The sequence below is a fragment of the Somniosus microcephalus genome, chromosome 8 (genome assembly GCF_052327205.1).
Source record: "Somniosus microcephalus isolate GS21.2 chromosome 8, FLI_Smic_1.0, whole genome shotgun sequence".
NCBI classification, from domain to species: domain Eukaryota; kingdom Metazoa; phylum Chordata; class Chondrichthyes; order Squaliformes; family Somniosidae; genus Somniosus; species Somniosus microcephalus.
Window position 1 is genome coordinate 23,735,034 of NC_140994.1, and position 15,478 is coordinate 23,750,511.

Genomic DNA, 15,478 nt, shown 5'->3' on the forward strand with positions numbered 1-15,478 from the left:
ATTCCACAGGTTCACCACTCTGGGTGAAGAAATTCCTCCTCATCTCTGTCCTAAATGGCTTACCCCTTATCTTTAGACTGTGACCCCTGGTTCTAGACTCCCCTGCCATCGGGAACATTTTTCTCTTTTCATCAAAGCCCATCCCCCTAGTACCCTAACACACTTAAAGCTCATCCCTCTAGTACCCTAACATTTGATACTCTCTGGTCCTATTTATTTTGTTGCATTTGAAATAGTATTCTGGAGTCACATTATTACCAATATAATTTAAGACTTTGTGAGTACCACACCTCCAATTGGGACAAGTCTCGCTGCCCCCCTCTGCATTTTTTCCGATGCATGTATACATTTAGTTTTGGTGTGGGGACCAGAATTGCACACAGTCTCCCTACGGCGCTCTCTATTTCAGTGCTCTCTGCGAATTTTACAGGCATGCAAATGGTTTCAGTATTGGAAATAACAACTGAGTATCATCAAATTCCACACTCTCCCTGCTCCAAGCAAACACACCTGCAATTTCCTCACTTGTACTTTTAATAAGTTGCTCGTCTTGTTTTAGTTTTAGTGTCTCTTGTACCACTGGCATTTTGTCCTCTTCCTCCACTGACAGACTTGTTAAATGAGTACAAGTCTGTCATTTCCTTATTATTGATTACAGCATTACCTGTGTCTGTCTTTAATGAGCCCACAATTTTTCTTTTAATATATTAGTATGATGAAGGTAGATGCTAGGCTGGGCAAGTTGGGAGTAATCTTGAGCCTAAATGGCCTTTCCTCATCCTTGAATTTTTTTCTTATCTTGCATATAGGATTACATAGGATATACGGCACAGAATGGGCCATTCGGTCCAACCAGTCCATGCCGGTGTTTATGCTCCACTCAAGCCTCCTCCTCCTCTAAATCTATCAGCATAACCCTCGATTCCCTTCTCCCTCAAATGCTTGTCGAGCCTCCCTTTAAATGCATCTATACTATTCGCTTCAACCACTCCCTGTGGTAGCGCGTTCCACATTCTCATCACTCTTTGGATAAAGAAGTTTCTTTTGAATTCCCTATTGGATTTCTTGGTGACTATCTTATTTAAACAAATGCTGTAGGAAGTATCAGGAAATCTTTCTTGAGCAAATACAATGGCCTGGATTTTGCGGTGGGTAATGATGGTGAACTGTCGGTGTTCGCTGTCATTACCCCTCTGAAACTGACCGTAACTTCAGGATTTAGTGTATGCGCAGCTAAATGCGGAAATCCTGAAGTTGCGGTTAGTCATTCACCGTTCCGACACTGGCTGTGCTGTGGATTTCCCCCCCCACCCAATAACTGGAAATCAGTGGAGCTGACAACCTAAGCTAATATCGCTGTTAAACACCCCATTAAATGTTATGCCTTGTTGAAATAGGTGTAACTGGAGTTTTAACAGCATATTGACTGCTAAACAACCGTTCTGACCCTAAAAAACTAATTTTATATTTGTGGTGTGTCGAGCTTTTCCATAATGATTAAAATGACTAGATTTTTAAAGAAATATTGTTTTAAAAAGTTTTCATGATATTTCAGCTTCTACCGTAACCCCATGTGTATGTCCCAATCTTTATGTTGCGCTCTAACATTTTTAGAAAGTGCTTTTCATTTCCTGGTTTGCTATCTGAGAATTCTTTAATGTGATTGGCTGCTTAGACAGCTTGATGACATCACTGCTGCTCTTCGCTGGAGTTCCCCTTTTGACAGTGCTACAATCAATTTCACGTTGAGGGCGCTAAAGTTCTCGCCGCGCGATCTCTGTGGGCAGCTTTCTTCGAGGTCAGCGGCGATCGCCGTCACTTTGTCGCTGACTGCGAATTACAGGCCATTGAAACCTTGAATTAACAAATCTTGTTTATCTCCATGCAGTGATTCCAATGAAAGTTCACAAAGTTTATATAGAAGCTTCATCTTGTCTGCTAATTACGTTGATATCTAAGAAATTGTTTCAAGGAAATAGTGCAATTAGGCATTCCTAGTAACACAATAGCCATTAAAGGAAGTGCACTGTATAGCTTATAATCATGTGGTAGGGTATGGGTGGCAAGGAATAAACAATGATGCTATTTGGGCTATCTCCCAGCACTTCAAACTTGCGTTTATCGCAAAAAGGCTCTTAAGCGGACCCACATCTTTATAAACTGAAACTTGCACCCTTGTGCATGAAATGAGTGGAATAGTATGCCATAGGGCTAATGATCCTTCTACTGCAGTATTGTGTACTGGAGACAAATACACTGCTCACCATATTCTGTAGTCCACGCCAAAAGGTGGTGAATATCACATTGCCAGACCACTGCGCCAGGCTAAAACTAAAAGTTACATTTATTTACAAGCAAGATAATTATACAGATGCATAGCAACTGACTAGTAGTACAGTATTTGACTTGCACGTTACTTAAACTGTTCCAAGAGGAGTCCAAAATCTGTAGCGATCTTTCCAGAGTCTCTGAAACATTGTGAATGATAACCACCATGGAGTCCCTGTTTGCCATCTTGTGTAGCAGAGGACTAAAGTGCTTGAGAAGGCCCTCTTTTTATAACCGTTTCTGGGGCTTCCAAGGCTTCCTCTGAAATTTTTTGACAATTTTATCACTCAAATAGATACGGTGTGAATGGTAGTCTCTTTGTCGTTTGTTTGAGTTAGTTCTTGACATCTAACGTTCGGAAATAATTCTAAATATTTTATACGAGTTTGCTTATAGAATCATAGAAAGTTACAGCACGGAAAGAGGCCTTTTCGGCCCATCGTGTCCGCGCCGACCAACAAAGAGCTATCCAGCCTAATCCCACTTCCCAGCTCTTGGTCCGTAGCCCTGCAGGTTAGAGCATCCCAAGTGCACATCCAAGTACTTTTTAAATGTGGTTAGGGTTCCTGCCTCTACCACCCTTTCAGGCAGTGAGTTCCAGACCCCCACCACCCTCTGGGTGAAGAAATTGCCACTCAAATCCCCTCTAAACCTTCCACCAATTACTTTAAATCTGTGCCCCCTGGTTTTTGACCCCTCTGCTAAGGGAAATAAGTCCTTTCTATACACTATCTAGGCCCCTCATAATTTTATACACCTCAATAAGGTCTCCCCTCAGCTTCCTCTTTTCCAAGGAATACAAACCGAGTCTTTCCTCATAGCTAAGATTCTCTACTCCCGGCAACATCCTTGTAAATCTCCTCTGTACCCTCTCTAGTGCAATCACATCTTTCCTGTAACGTGGTGACCAGAACTGCATGCAGTACTCTAGCTGAGGCCTAACTAGTGTTTTATACAGTTGAAGCATAATCCTCCTGCTCTTGTATTCTATGCCACGGCTAATAAAGGGAAGCAATCCGTATGCCGCCTTAACCACCTTCTCTACCTGGCCTGCTACCTTCAGGGATCTGTGGACATGCACTCCAAGGTCCCTTTGTTCCTCTACATTTCTGTGTCCTACCATTTAATGTGTATTCCCTTTCCTTGTTAGCCCTCCCAAAATGCATTACCTCACACTTCTCCGGATTGAATTCCATTTGACACTGTTCTGCCCACCTGACTAATTTATCTTCCTGCAGTCTACAGCTTCCTCCTTCAGTGTCAACCACACAGCTGATTTTAGTATCATCTGCAAACTTCTTAATCATACCCCCTATATTCAAGTTTAGACCATATATACCACAAAAAAGTAAGGGACCTAGTACTGAGCCCTGTGAAACCCACTGGAAACAACCTTCCAGTCACAAAAACACCCAACAGCCATTACCCTCTGCTTCCTGCCTCTGAGCCAGTTTTGAATCCAACTTGACACTTTGCCCTGGATCCCATGGGCTTTTAACTTTGTGACCAGTCTGCCATGTGGAACCTTATCAAAAGCCTTGCTAAAGTCCATACACACTACATCAAATGCACTACCCTCATCTTTCCTCCTTGTTACCTCCTCAAAAAATTCAATCATTTGTCAGACACGACCTTCCCTTAACAAATCCGTGCTGACTATCTTTGATTAATCCGTGTCTTTCTAAATGAAGATTTATCCTGTCCTTCAGAATTCTTTCCAATAATTTTCCCACTACCGAGGTTAGGCTGACTGGCCTGTAATTACTCGGTCTATCCTTTTTAAACAAGGGTGCCACATTAGCAGTCCTCTGGCACCACACCTGAAGCCAGAGATGATTGGAAAATGATGGTCAGGGCCTCTGCTATTTCCTCTTTTGCTTCACTTAACAGCCTGGGATACATTTCATCTGGGCCTGGGGATTTATCCACTTTTAAATCAATAGCACGACCTCCCTCTCTCTCCCCCATCTGAAAATCCTGTAACCAGGAATGTTGAGCTGCCATACCAGCCCCTCTTTCAGCCATGTCTCTGTAATAGCTATAATATCATCGTCCCAAGTATCTACCTATGCCCTCAGCTCATCTGCCTTGTTTGCTATACTCCTTGCATTGAAGTATATACCATTTAGTACAGACAAACCTCCTTGTTGACTACTATCTAGCCCTTGATTCCTCTGTCCTTTCAATTTACTTTCTACATTTTTGTTTTCCAGTTCCTGTTTTTCTTCCCTCCCTACTGACTATTCTTAGGTTCCCATCCCCCTGCCAAGCTAGTTTGAACCCTCCCGCGAGGATATTGGTCCCGTTCCCGTTGAAGTGCAACCCGTCTGGCTTGCAGCAATGTTTCAAAGACACGTGGCAATTTCTGATGCAATTAACTTACGATTACAGCAAATGACATCTCTAAATCAGCGATTAGGATATAGGCTATATGGAGCGGTGTCCATATTGGCAGGTGATAATCTGAGGATCAAAAGAAGCTGCAAGAAGATATTGATAAAATGATGGAATAAGTATAAAAGTGGCAGATGGAATTTCGTGTCAGCACATGTGAAGTGGTACATTTTAGTTAAAAAAATATATATATATAAAAGGAATAATTATACTTTTTTGGGAGGGGGAAGCTAGGTGATGCAGAAGAGCAGAGGGATTTGAGAGTTTAGGTTCCGAAGACATTAAAAGCAGCACCTCAAGTGGATAAGGCCATTAAAAAAAAAAGTAATGGAATTCTGAGTTTTATGGCAGGAGTTACAGAACATAATAGTTGAGGGGTAATGATGAATCTATATAAAATTTTAGTCAGACACAGTTGGAGTGCTATGCAGTTTTGGGCTTCACACTATAGGAAGGATGTTGAGGCAATAGAATGTGTAGCACAGATGCATTAGGATGCTGCCTGGTATGAGGCAATATAAACATGGAGAAAGACTCTTTAAAAACTGGAGCTGTTTTCATTTGAACAAAGGAGATTAAGAGGTGATTTGATGGTGTTTAAAATTATGAAAACATGGGACAGAGTGGTGATAGAACCAGACTCTTCCCAGCGGTTGAGGGGTCTCGAATGAGGGAACATGGATATAAAAGAAGCAAAGAACTTGCAATTATATAGTGCTTTTCATGACCACAGGACGTTGCAAAGCGCTTCACAGCTAATGAAGTATTTTGAAGTGTAGTCACTGTTGTAATGTAGGGAAACATGACAGCCAATTTGCATGCAGCATTGTCACACCAACAACATCATAAACCAAGTAATCAGTTTTAGTGGTGTTTGGTTGAGAGACAAACGTTGACCAGGCCACCAGGAGAACTCCTCCGTTCCTCGAATAGTTCTATAGGATATTTTACATCAATCTCGGGGCAGCGAGACCTCAGTTTAACAACACGTCCAAAAGACGGTATGGCCGACAGTGCAGCGCTCCCTCATTACTGCACTGAAGTATCAGTCTACATTATGTGCTCGAGTCTCTGGACTGGGACTCGAACCTATGACCTCCTTACTCCAACGCCAGAGTGCTACTGCTGAGCTATTGTAAGATCAAAGACTGAGAGCAGGAGAAACTTTTTACACCAACAGTCGTGAGGCTGTGGAACGCATTGCTTGGGTTAGGATTGAGGCAGAGACTACGTCTACATTTAAGAATGGGTTAGATAGGTGGTTGAAGGAAAGGGGAATAAATGGAAAGGGATGACCACATGGGATTAGCCTGTTGCTTATGTGGATGTTAACACCAACACTGTGGCAGTTCGAACCAACTAGTCAGTGTTGGTGTTGACGGCCTGTTTCAGTGTTGTAATTTCTGTGTAATTCTGTGGCAATCAGCTAAGCTAGATGGCTTCCCCATGACTGTTTTGTATATTTTTATTTGCAGCACTGAGATAATAGAACTTTCTCTTAGCCACAGATCTCTGAAGTCTATTTAAAATCATATTAAATAAAGAAATATATATATATATACAATGCATTTTCCTGTGTGGAGCATAATGGAGGTCTGCTTCTGTCACTGAAAATCCTGCACAGAATCAGAAGGTTTTGTATTCCTTGCAGTGCCCTAGTTTCTGACCTCAAACCTAACCCTGCACTATTGCTCAACTAATGTCGTCTTATAAAATATTTTTTTCAAAATCTATTGCACATCATTTGGGTTTGAGAGCGTTATTTCTCATTAGAATTGTGTCAAAGTGCACTGTGGTTAAACTTGCAATCTTACAGAAATACAGCAGTGTAGTTACACCTATGCAGTCTGCAAAGCTGACTAGCAGAGATGGTGAAGATGGCAAATATAATTTCAGATATGCTAAGTATTCTGGCATGTCTTCCAGTTCCAATGTATTGAGAGTCCTATGTCTTCAGTTGGATTTTCAGTCTTTGTTGCTGTTTGAATGTTTCAACATTTTGGGCAGAGGGAGAAATAGATGTTCTGTGGTGCTAAATGTGTTCTGCAATGATTTGTGTTTCTTTTATGCTAAGTGAATTATAATAAATTTTGGAACAACACTTTCACTTTTATTAATGCTGTGGTTAGTTTTGAGTGTTTGCATTTATTTGTAGTTTTGAACTCTTACTAAAATGGGATATTCAGCCCATCATTAATATTCAAATCGCTCTGTAGCCTTCTGTCAATATTTTACCCTCCACTGTAATGTATGTGTAATCTTTCTATGGTGTTACAGTACATCTCCCTGCTAACTGCAGAAAGCTGCAAGATGCTTTGCGGTTTCTTTATTATGTAGTCCCAACTTGCTTAATGCTTCATTTTGTGTAATAGTTTGTGTCTCAAGTTTGAATTTCATTTCAAATCTTCTGGTGGAGTGATTCACCACACGCTTAGCTGGAAACTCTCTCTTAACCGGCTCCTAAATATCCGGAAATCTCTCTTAACCGGCAAAATTCAGGAGTAGGTTCAGGTAAGTTTTACTATATATTAGTGGCCGTGTAACTGGGTTTCCTGGATTTGTGGCCGTGTAACCGGGGTTCCTGCACCTGTGGCCGTGCAACAGGGACTCCTGGATCTGTGGCCGTGTAACCGGGACTCCTGCACCTGTGGCCGTGTACGAGGCTCTCGTACCTTGGAAAGTATACCTCTCTGTAATCCGGACTTTTTGATCAACCGGCACCACGCCGGTCCCGTCGGTGCCGGATTAAAAAAGAGTTTCCTGTATGGCCTTTTCATAAGCACATCCCAAGCAATTGTTCCCTTTAAGCCGCGGAGCCGTGCAGCACTCTGCAGCTCCCGCGCAGCCGGCTCATTGGCTTTAAAATAGGAAAAATATGCGTGCGCGGTATTTTGAACGGGTTGCACAACCCCTTAAAGGGGCCGCACACCCCCCAAAAAATTAAAGGGAACATTGATCCCAAGTAAATACAAATTAATAATCTAGGAAGGGATAGCAATATTGGTGAGCGGTAGAATACCCATTTGTTTTGGTGGAGGTGGCCGATCCCAAAACACCACCACCTAGAGATTTACTTTTCTCGTTTTGTGTACACAAATGCTTAAAACTTTAAATATTTCTCCAACAGAAACTGGTCTTGACCAACAATCAGCTGACTACGCTTCCTAGAGGAATCGGTCACCTAACCAGTCTGACTCACCTTGGCCTGGGAGAGAACTTACTTACTCACTTACCTGAAGAGATTGGTAAGTCTACAATCTATAGTGCACATCCCCAAAATATTGCACCCTGAATTAGTATGCATGAAAATTCCATTCATAGTGCCGTTATTTTAATTTATTTTAAATGTGCTCATTATTGTTATTGCTGGAGAATGGAACATTTCCCATTACAGGTCATCCCAGTCAGCATCCAGCGCTCCCAGGTTATATGCAGCATAAAATACCCTCCATTCTGCCCCAACAATGTGCTTCATCCTCAAAAAGCACTTCCTGCTGCCCTAATGTAACATTTCCTGTACAAGCCACAGGAGCACCTCATTTGAATATTTTAATAATTTACATTATCCCTGTTGGCAGGCTAGAATATAATTCTGAATTCTGACTTGTTACAGAAATGATGCGATAAGTGTTTGGAAACGCAAACACTTTTTTAAAAAATCCCAAGTTGCTGCTGAATTATGCTCAGTGAAGCCAAGGGGTTAATTTGGTTAGTCGCCAAAGAATGTGTTTACTATATATTCTGTGGGTGCCAGCATTTGCATTAGTGATTGCCGTGTATGTTGCAATGAAAGCCACCCTTTCAGCATAAGTGTAGCAGTCATGGGTTGAATTGTTTTATATAATAATGCGGAAGGTTATCGGAGACTTTGGGGGTTGAAATTAGTCAACGCCTGTAGCACAAAATAAGCTGATAGTGAATTGCAGCCTGTTTTTCACAGCACCCGATACTCTCTCTTTTCAGTGTCAATAGAAAAGAAAATTAGGTGCGGTATAAAACGGGCGGCTGATGTGCAATTGGCCCATTCTGCGCAACTGGCGTTAACCAATTTCACCCCTTATATTTCCTCATAGGCTTCAAAAGAAAAGTTAACTGGGGTGTCATACAATTTAAAATGGCTGTAGAACGTCAAGCTTGATTTCAGGTGTGATTCAGCTTTTAGGAACATTAGAATCATAGAATTTTTATTCTAATTAATAGCTATTTAGTAAGTCTGACATTTCCTGGTTTTCCCATTACGATATCACCTGTGTCTGTCATTCAGGGGCCCACATTACACTTCCTCTTCCTTCCTCTTAATATATTTGTAAAAACTTGTAGTGTTGTCCTTGATATCCCTCGCAAGCCTTTTCTTGTATTCCCTTTTTGCAGCTCTTGCCACTTCCTTTGTATCCCTTAGCTATTCTTTTATCTCCCAGTCTGGGATTTCTACTTTTCTTTCAACTGGTATAAATAATCCTTTCAAGGATTGAACTGAGGGCAGTGGTTTCAAACTTTTCTGTGTGGCGGACCCACTGCAGGTATTCACACATTCCTGACAACTTTTGTAAATATTGACACACTCCTAGGGATTCTCTGTCCTAAATTTCAAAAAAAGGTGACGCTTATCCAAAAGAAAACCATGCTGCCTTTGCAGAAAACATTGTGTCCAGCAACTGAAGTAATGTCTTGGGAAAGCAACAAATATAGAAAGATGCAGAAACCTGACCTTGCAGATCTCTTGATTTCACTTATGGACCTGCTTACGGTATGGTTTGAAAACCTGTGGTAGAATAGATAAAAGTACACAGAATAATTAAGCAAACAATAAGTTGCTTTAAATACTGATTTTTGCAGACTTTCACAAACCTGGATTTTTAAATTTAAATAGTAAAGCCATTTTACATTAAATTTACCAATGCCCTCCAGTGGCTAAAACCAGGTGATCTTCTAATATGTAAAACATTCTCAAATAAAAGCCTTATAATGGGGTATGCATTTTAAATTGTTCATTTGAATTGATTCATTCAAGTTTGTGTTATGGCAATCTACCTCCTTAGTGAACTTACTGACACAAAACCTAACTTCCAGTCTTTGCCACTAGCCCCTTCATCCATAGTGTGGCAATGCAGCTGCTTTACTCGAGTTTGCTAGTAAAGTAAGTGTTGTACCTCAAACAAACGGTGATCCACTGAGTTCTTTGTTGTTTAAACTATCTTTCTCCCCGGAAGTTGAGAGTGGCTCTAGAGCAGATGATGGTGCATGTTTCTAAGTCTGTGTGATCTAACCTTTATACAAACACTAATCTAGAACCGTCTTTTGTCTCCACTAGTCCTATCACCATCTCGTCTCGTTTTGAATACCTCTTAATGTCTCTTCTCTTGTTCTCTCCCAGACTGGCCTCTTAATCTATTTCATTTCCTGTGCTTCTTTAGTCTTGACAAAGGGTTTTCACCCGAAACGTTGACACTCTTTTCTCTCCACGGATGTTGCCTGGCATATTGAGTTTTTCCAGCATTTTCTGTTATTAACCTGCATACAAGTTGCATATCCGATGCAAGAGATTGATTCCATTAATTGAACTCTTGGATATTTTGCAGGTACACTGGAAAACCTGGAGGAGTTGTATTTAAATGATAATCCCAACCTGCACAGCCTTCCCTTTGAGCTGGCACTCTGCAGCAAGTTGTCCATCATGAGCATTGAGAACTGCCCACTCAGTCATCTCCCACCACAGATTGTAGCTGGTGGTCCGTCCTTCATCATCCAGTTCCTGAAGATGCAGGGCCCTTATCGTGCCATGGTCTGACTGAGTCAAAATGTTGCATACACTGTACAAAATATAAATTGCATTATTGTCATATATAAAAGCAATTTTACTAAGACTGCATTATGTGTTTCTGGTAATAGAGGAATCGTAGCCATTTAGAATTTTTAAAAAACCTGTAAAGAATTACAGTGCTGGATTGAGGTTTCCTCGCAGAAGTAAATGGATATATGTTAATGTGAGAAGTATAGTTTTTTTGTTTGGGGTGGGGGGGGGGGAATCTTGCAAAATCATAAGCATGATTTTTTTTTAAATAGTGTGCATTTAAGATACTGTTCTGTGTATTTAATACATAGTGTAGTATTTTCTTTACAATGAACTTTTTTGTGCATAAAATGGCAGGCGTAGGACCTGGGGAATCCCTATCTGAAGAAGTAGGTGCCAGTTGCAGACTTAGTTTTTCCTGCTAGTTACCTTGCACCTTTGTTTTTCTGCCACTGGATTCTAAATCATGGTCATCATTGCAAAAGCCTGTAAATGCTCCAGGTCTGGCATTTTCCTTCATGTCCCAGTCTAACTCAGTAATTGAAGGAAGTCAGATTGTAAAGTCTAAAGATTTAAGGAGGGAGGGGGGGAAAAAAGGCCGATAAAGAATGGGATGTAAAATGCAAGGAATGTTAGGCCGTAAAAGATTTAAAAACAAAGGATGGAAAGAAAAATAAAACCAAAGAGAGAGATACAAAAAAAAGCAAATTGAGGCAAAGGATAGAAAGATTTAAAGGTCTTCTCCCTACACAAGTGTTTTGTATATTTGACAAAAACTACTTAAATGGTTTTCTGGGAGTAAAATGTTTTCCTTAAAAAATAATTTTGCTATATTCTTGATTTTCCATAATTTTTGTAGTCACCAAGATTTGCCACTTGATTTGAACAATGCTGTGATGCTGACGGGCAATATGCGTATAATATGGATATACTGATCATGCAGTACATTGCTTCATAGTTTACCTGTATTATGACCTCTCTAGTATACACAGCAATATGGCTTTTAAAGTTTGTTGCCCATTATTTTATCATTTTCTCCCATTGAGGGTCGAAATAGGAGCTTAAGAGCAAAGCAAATGGATGGTCCCAGACTTGGCTAATGTTTCCCTAAATGTCTCGAGGGAAGAGTTCACATTTAATAAACGTGTAATACTTTTCCCATATAAAGTCTGAAGCATTTTGGGCCCTGGATACATACAAATGTATTCTCCCTCCCCCAAGTCCTGTGGCAAAACCACCTTTTACTCAATACTTTTACAGCTTGCAAGCACGTGTGGTGATCTGTGTCAAGTCTGTTCAAGTAATCCAAGGTTTAGTATTTTTACCTGTCCTTCATGTTGCATCTGCGCATGAAGCTATGTACGGAGGGCTAATTTTCCTCATACTGTACATTTTTTGCTGCTGCATGTATTTTTCCAAATACTTGTATGTGTGGGCTAATCAAGTGTGAGCATTTTCCTTTTAGTCTCAGTTAATGTGAATACTAGTGCAGTAGAACCATGAAAAACGTGATGAAGTTTTTAGGAACCTTTCTATAAATAATGAGATGCACATAGTATTGATACAAGCCAGTCTTTCTGTCCAGTATTCACTTGAGGAATGTTCCCCAGTTGGAAACGGTTGATTCATTCTCTGTACAGGCTATTACCAGTTGCCTTTTCAAAGTTAGTATAGGTGCATATCACTGCATGTAGTCAGCATTTTTTTTGGATACAGGAAGGCTTTTGCATCATCTGATTTGCACTCCTCTACCAAAAATATTGCTGCATTTTTAAGGCTTAAATTTCACTGGTTAACTGAAAAAAATTACAATTTTTTCACTTCCCCTTTCAAAAGTTGGCAAAACTCAGAAGTTGCACTGAAATGAAACCACTTCTGTGTCTCCTGCAGCAGTAAGGTGATGCTTATTAATGAGCGAGTTGTCATTTGTCTACAATTTGCTGTTGCTCTTGACTAATCCCAGATCAGTTTGTTAGTGGATGTCCACTTCAAGCCTTGCATGAAGCCATTGTAAGCTTATTGTCCAAGTCAATGTACTTGGTGTTGTCTTATCCCTTTCTAAGGGAATGTACTGTCCTGCAAAATTTACACGGCAGAAATTGATCTCTGTAAACCGGGGGCTATTTTACGGGTATCCAGTGTGGTCGCAGCCACGGATTGAGTTGTCTGCTTAATTGCAATCAAGATCACAACTTGGAAAACTGTCAAAAGAGCTAATTTGTTGGAAAGAGTCCTTTAGCAGTTGTATACCTCTAGAATATCCCTGTATTAATTCAGTTTCTATCATGAAATATGTGCATCCCCTTTCAGTTTTACACTAGAGATCTAACCCCAGTGGTGACCAACAAATTAGTGGCCACAATGAAACCTATTTTAAAGTTGCAAAAAAATATTAGAGCAGTATTCTTTAGATTGAATGCTTACTATGCTGCCACTGTAAGCTTTGTTGACTAGTTGTCGCACAAACCTTTTCTCCCCAACGCGTATCGAGTAGACTGGCTTGTGCAATCGTAAAGATGTTTCCATTGCAAAACAGTCACTGATTTGTACTTTGAATGTGAGCATAATTGAGCAAGGCTCCTGTGCTTGGTAGTTCCACGCTTTGCCTTTGGCCCTAAGTATTCTACAAATTGGAAATTTTGGCATGCAGGAAGAATGAAAATGTAAAGTTTCTGTATTTAAAACATGTCAAGCAAACAACAAAAACGGACACGGCAAAGTAATTTTAACTGCAGCGGACAGAATAAACTTAAATTCAGTGTAATTGTGGTTATTCCAGTGTATGAACTGTAGGGTGCTAATTGTATTGTTTTATGGCACATCAAACACTAGGAGATAGAGTGCTACATGTCAATTATTTTTTATCTAAAGTCTGTGTAGAAGATACTGTATGTATTAATGTCTCTGGTTTTGATTTTTTTTTCAATGCTGTCTTGTCTATCTTTGCCTTGCTGTCGAACATGATCTGCTTTTACACATCAGTTAGCAAGTATGAAAAAATGCTTAGCGCTTGACGAGTCTTACTTCTGATCCATGGTGAAGCCTAACAAAAACTTTGTGCTTCTGGTTTTTTTTAAAAAAAAAAGAAAAATGGCCCAAGTTTTTCAGCCATACAGTGAAGTTTTAAAATTGCAGTATTCACTTTATTGTTGTGTTCACTGGTACTTTAAAGTAAGAATGGATAGTACTCCCTTTTAACTTACTTTTTGGCCACACAGTTCAACTTTTTATAAACATATTTTTGTGATTCCAATGAGGAAATTGGTTGATAAACTGTGTAATCATTAATCTCAGTGTAATTTCTGACCTATTGACTGCGTGAAGGCGAAGGTAAGGGATGTTATATAGTTCGTTTTTCATGCTTTGTGCTGTTATCTAATAGGGAAGAAAAAACACAATTTTTTAGAATGTTAGTAAAATATGGTGCAAAAATATTCATACATTCACACAGCTGCTTTATCAGATTAGTTGCAAAATTCATAATTCAGATTTTAGGGTGTGACTGGTGAGAAATGTACAGTTAGAGATGGTGTCATAGTGACAGTTGTATCCAACAAACTGAAAAGGATTAGATCTTTGCAGCTTCAGCTATTGCTAATCGCTTTGGGTGGCTGCTGCCTTTTGAGGTCGCTGCTGTCTACAGTTTTACTACTCTGGCTCCTACATAAAGCTGCATTAGTATTATCTAGAATCCAGCATTTGAAAATATGGTGTCGCGAAGGGAAAGCAGCTTAAAGTCAAAGATTAGTAAGTCACACTGAATACAAGACACATCTTGAATTTAAGTGCAATTTAAATAAAAGGATTTTATACATGCATATCCCTAAAAGGCAGCAAGTAACTTATTTTCAATTATTCTGCACCAGCCCTTGTAGATTTTGGAGAAGCTAATTTGGCTAACTCAACCAGTATGTCTATCAATAATGGTTCGGTTACTTTGTTGCCTACCTTTTTTGGCAGGCCTTTTACCAGATAGCACAAAATATTTTTGTTTGGTAGTGTAATCAGACCGTTAGATCCACACACCAAAATAATGTACAAACCGGTTAACAAATATTTTTAAACCAATTGTCAATTATGTTATGTCTATATAAAAAGATTGCCTTTTTGTTTTGTTTTTATAAAAGTCATTTCAGTGTATCAGTGCATTCATTATAAATAGTAAATTTGTAAATGAGCTGTTGTTGAGTCTTTTGCAACTGTTGCATGATTTTTTAAAGGCTTAACAGTACAATTGACTTTGATCCTTGGGTGTGGGGAAGGGGTGATTTTTGGCTGCTGTTTTGGAAGGAACATTCACTTCCGCTATAACGTTTAAAGTAAGACCATTAATATTTCTGTTCAGGTAAGAATATTAAGACAAATATCACAGGTGATAATTGTATATCTGATTTGCTATTTCATTTTGCACACGAGCAATTGACATTTAAATGTGTTGCCAATGTTTCTGGTGTAAACAATATTAAACTATTTACTGAAACTTCAAATATTCTATAATGTGTTAAATGTTGATCCAACAAATGGAAGGAACCTGCTGAATAGCGTTTTTAATGCTGGACATTCTAGTCTAATTCTATAAATTCATACACGTAACTAAGATACAAAAAATGCAAAAGGTGAGTACAAAAATTGTAGATGCAGACTTGCATTTTTAAAGCACTTTTTCATATACTGAGATTTTTCCAAACCCAATTTTTTTAGATATATAAATAACACAAATTATCTTTTTTAAAGTCTTTGCATGTTTCAAAGTAATATCTTTTAGGTAAGGATCATTAGGGCCTGTTCTTAGGAAAAGGAGTAGGCCATTTAGTTACTCGCGCTTGTTGCACCATTCAGTTACATCATGGCTGATCTGCAGCCTAACTCCATATACCCACCGTTGCCCCATATCCCTTAATACCTTTGGTTTAAAACAATCTTATTCTTAAAACTCAAAAAAAAGCAAAGAAATTAAAGCAGGTA

At 39.5% G+C, this 15,478-nt stretch overlaps 1 protein-coding gene across 5 annotated transcripts in view; it reads left to right on the top strand.

Moving 5' to 3' along the window:
- The window catches only part of shoc2 (SHOC2 leucine rich repeat scaffold protein), a 97,724-nt gene extending 82,724 nt beyond the window's left edge, over window positions 1-15,000 (top strand). For all 5 annotated transcript variants that reach the window (XM_085994362.1, XM_085994364.1, XM_085994363.1 and 2 more), the window contains exons 8-9: window positions 7,850-7,967; window positions 10,302-15,000. In XM_085994362.1, the coding sequence (XP_085850488.1) occupies window positions 7,850-7,967; window positions 10,302-10,510 (327 nt within the window). In that variant the 3' untranslated portion in view covers window positions 10,511-15,000. The remainder of the gene's footprint in view (window positions 1-7,849; window positions 7,968-10,301) is intronic.
- Window positions 15,001-15,478: the final 478 nt, after the last annotated feature.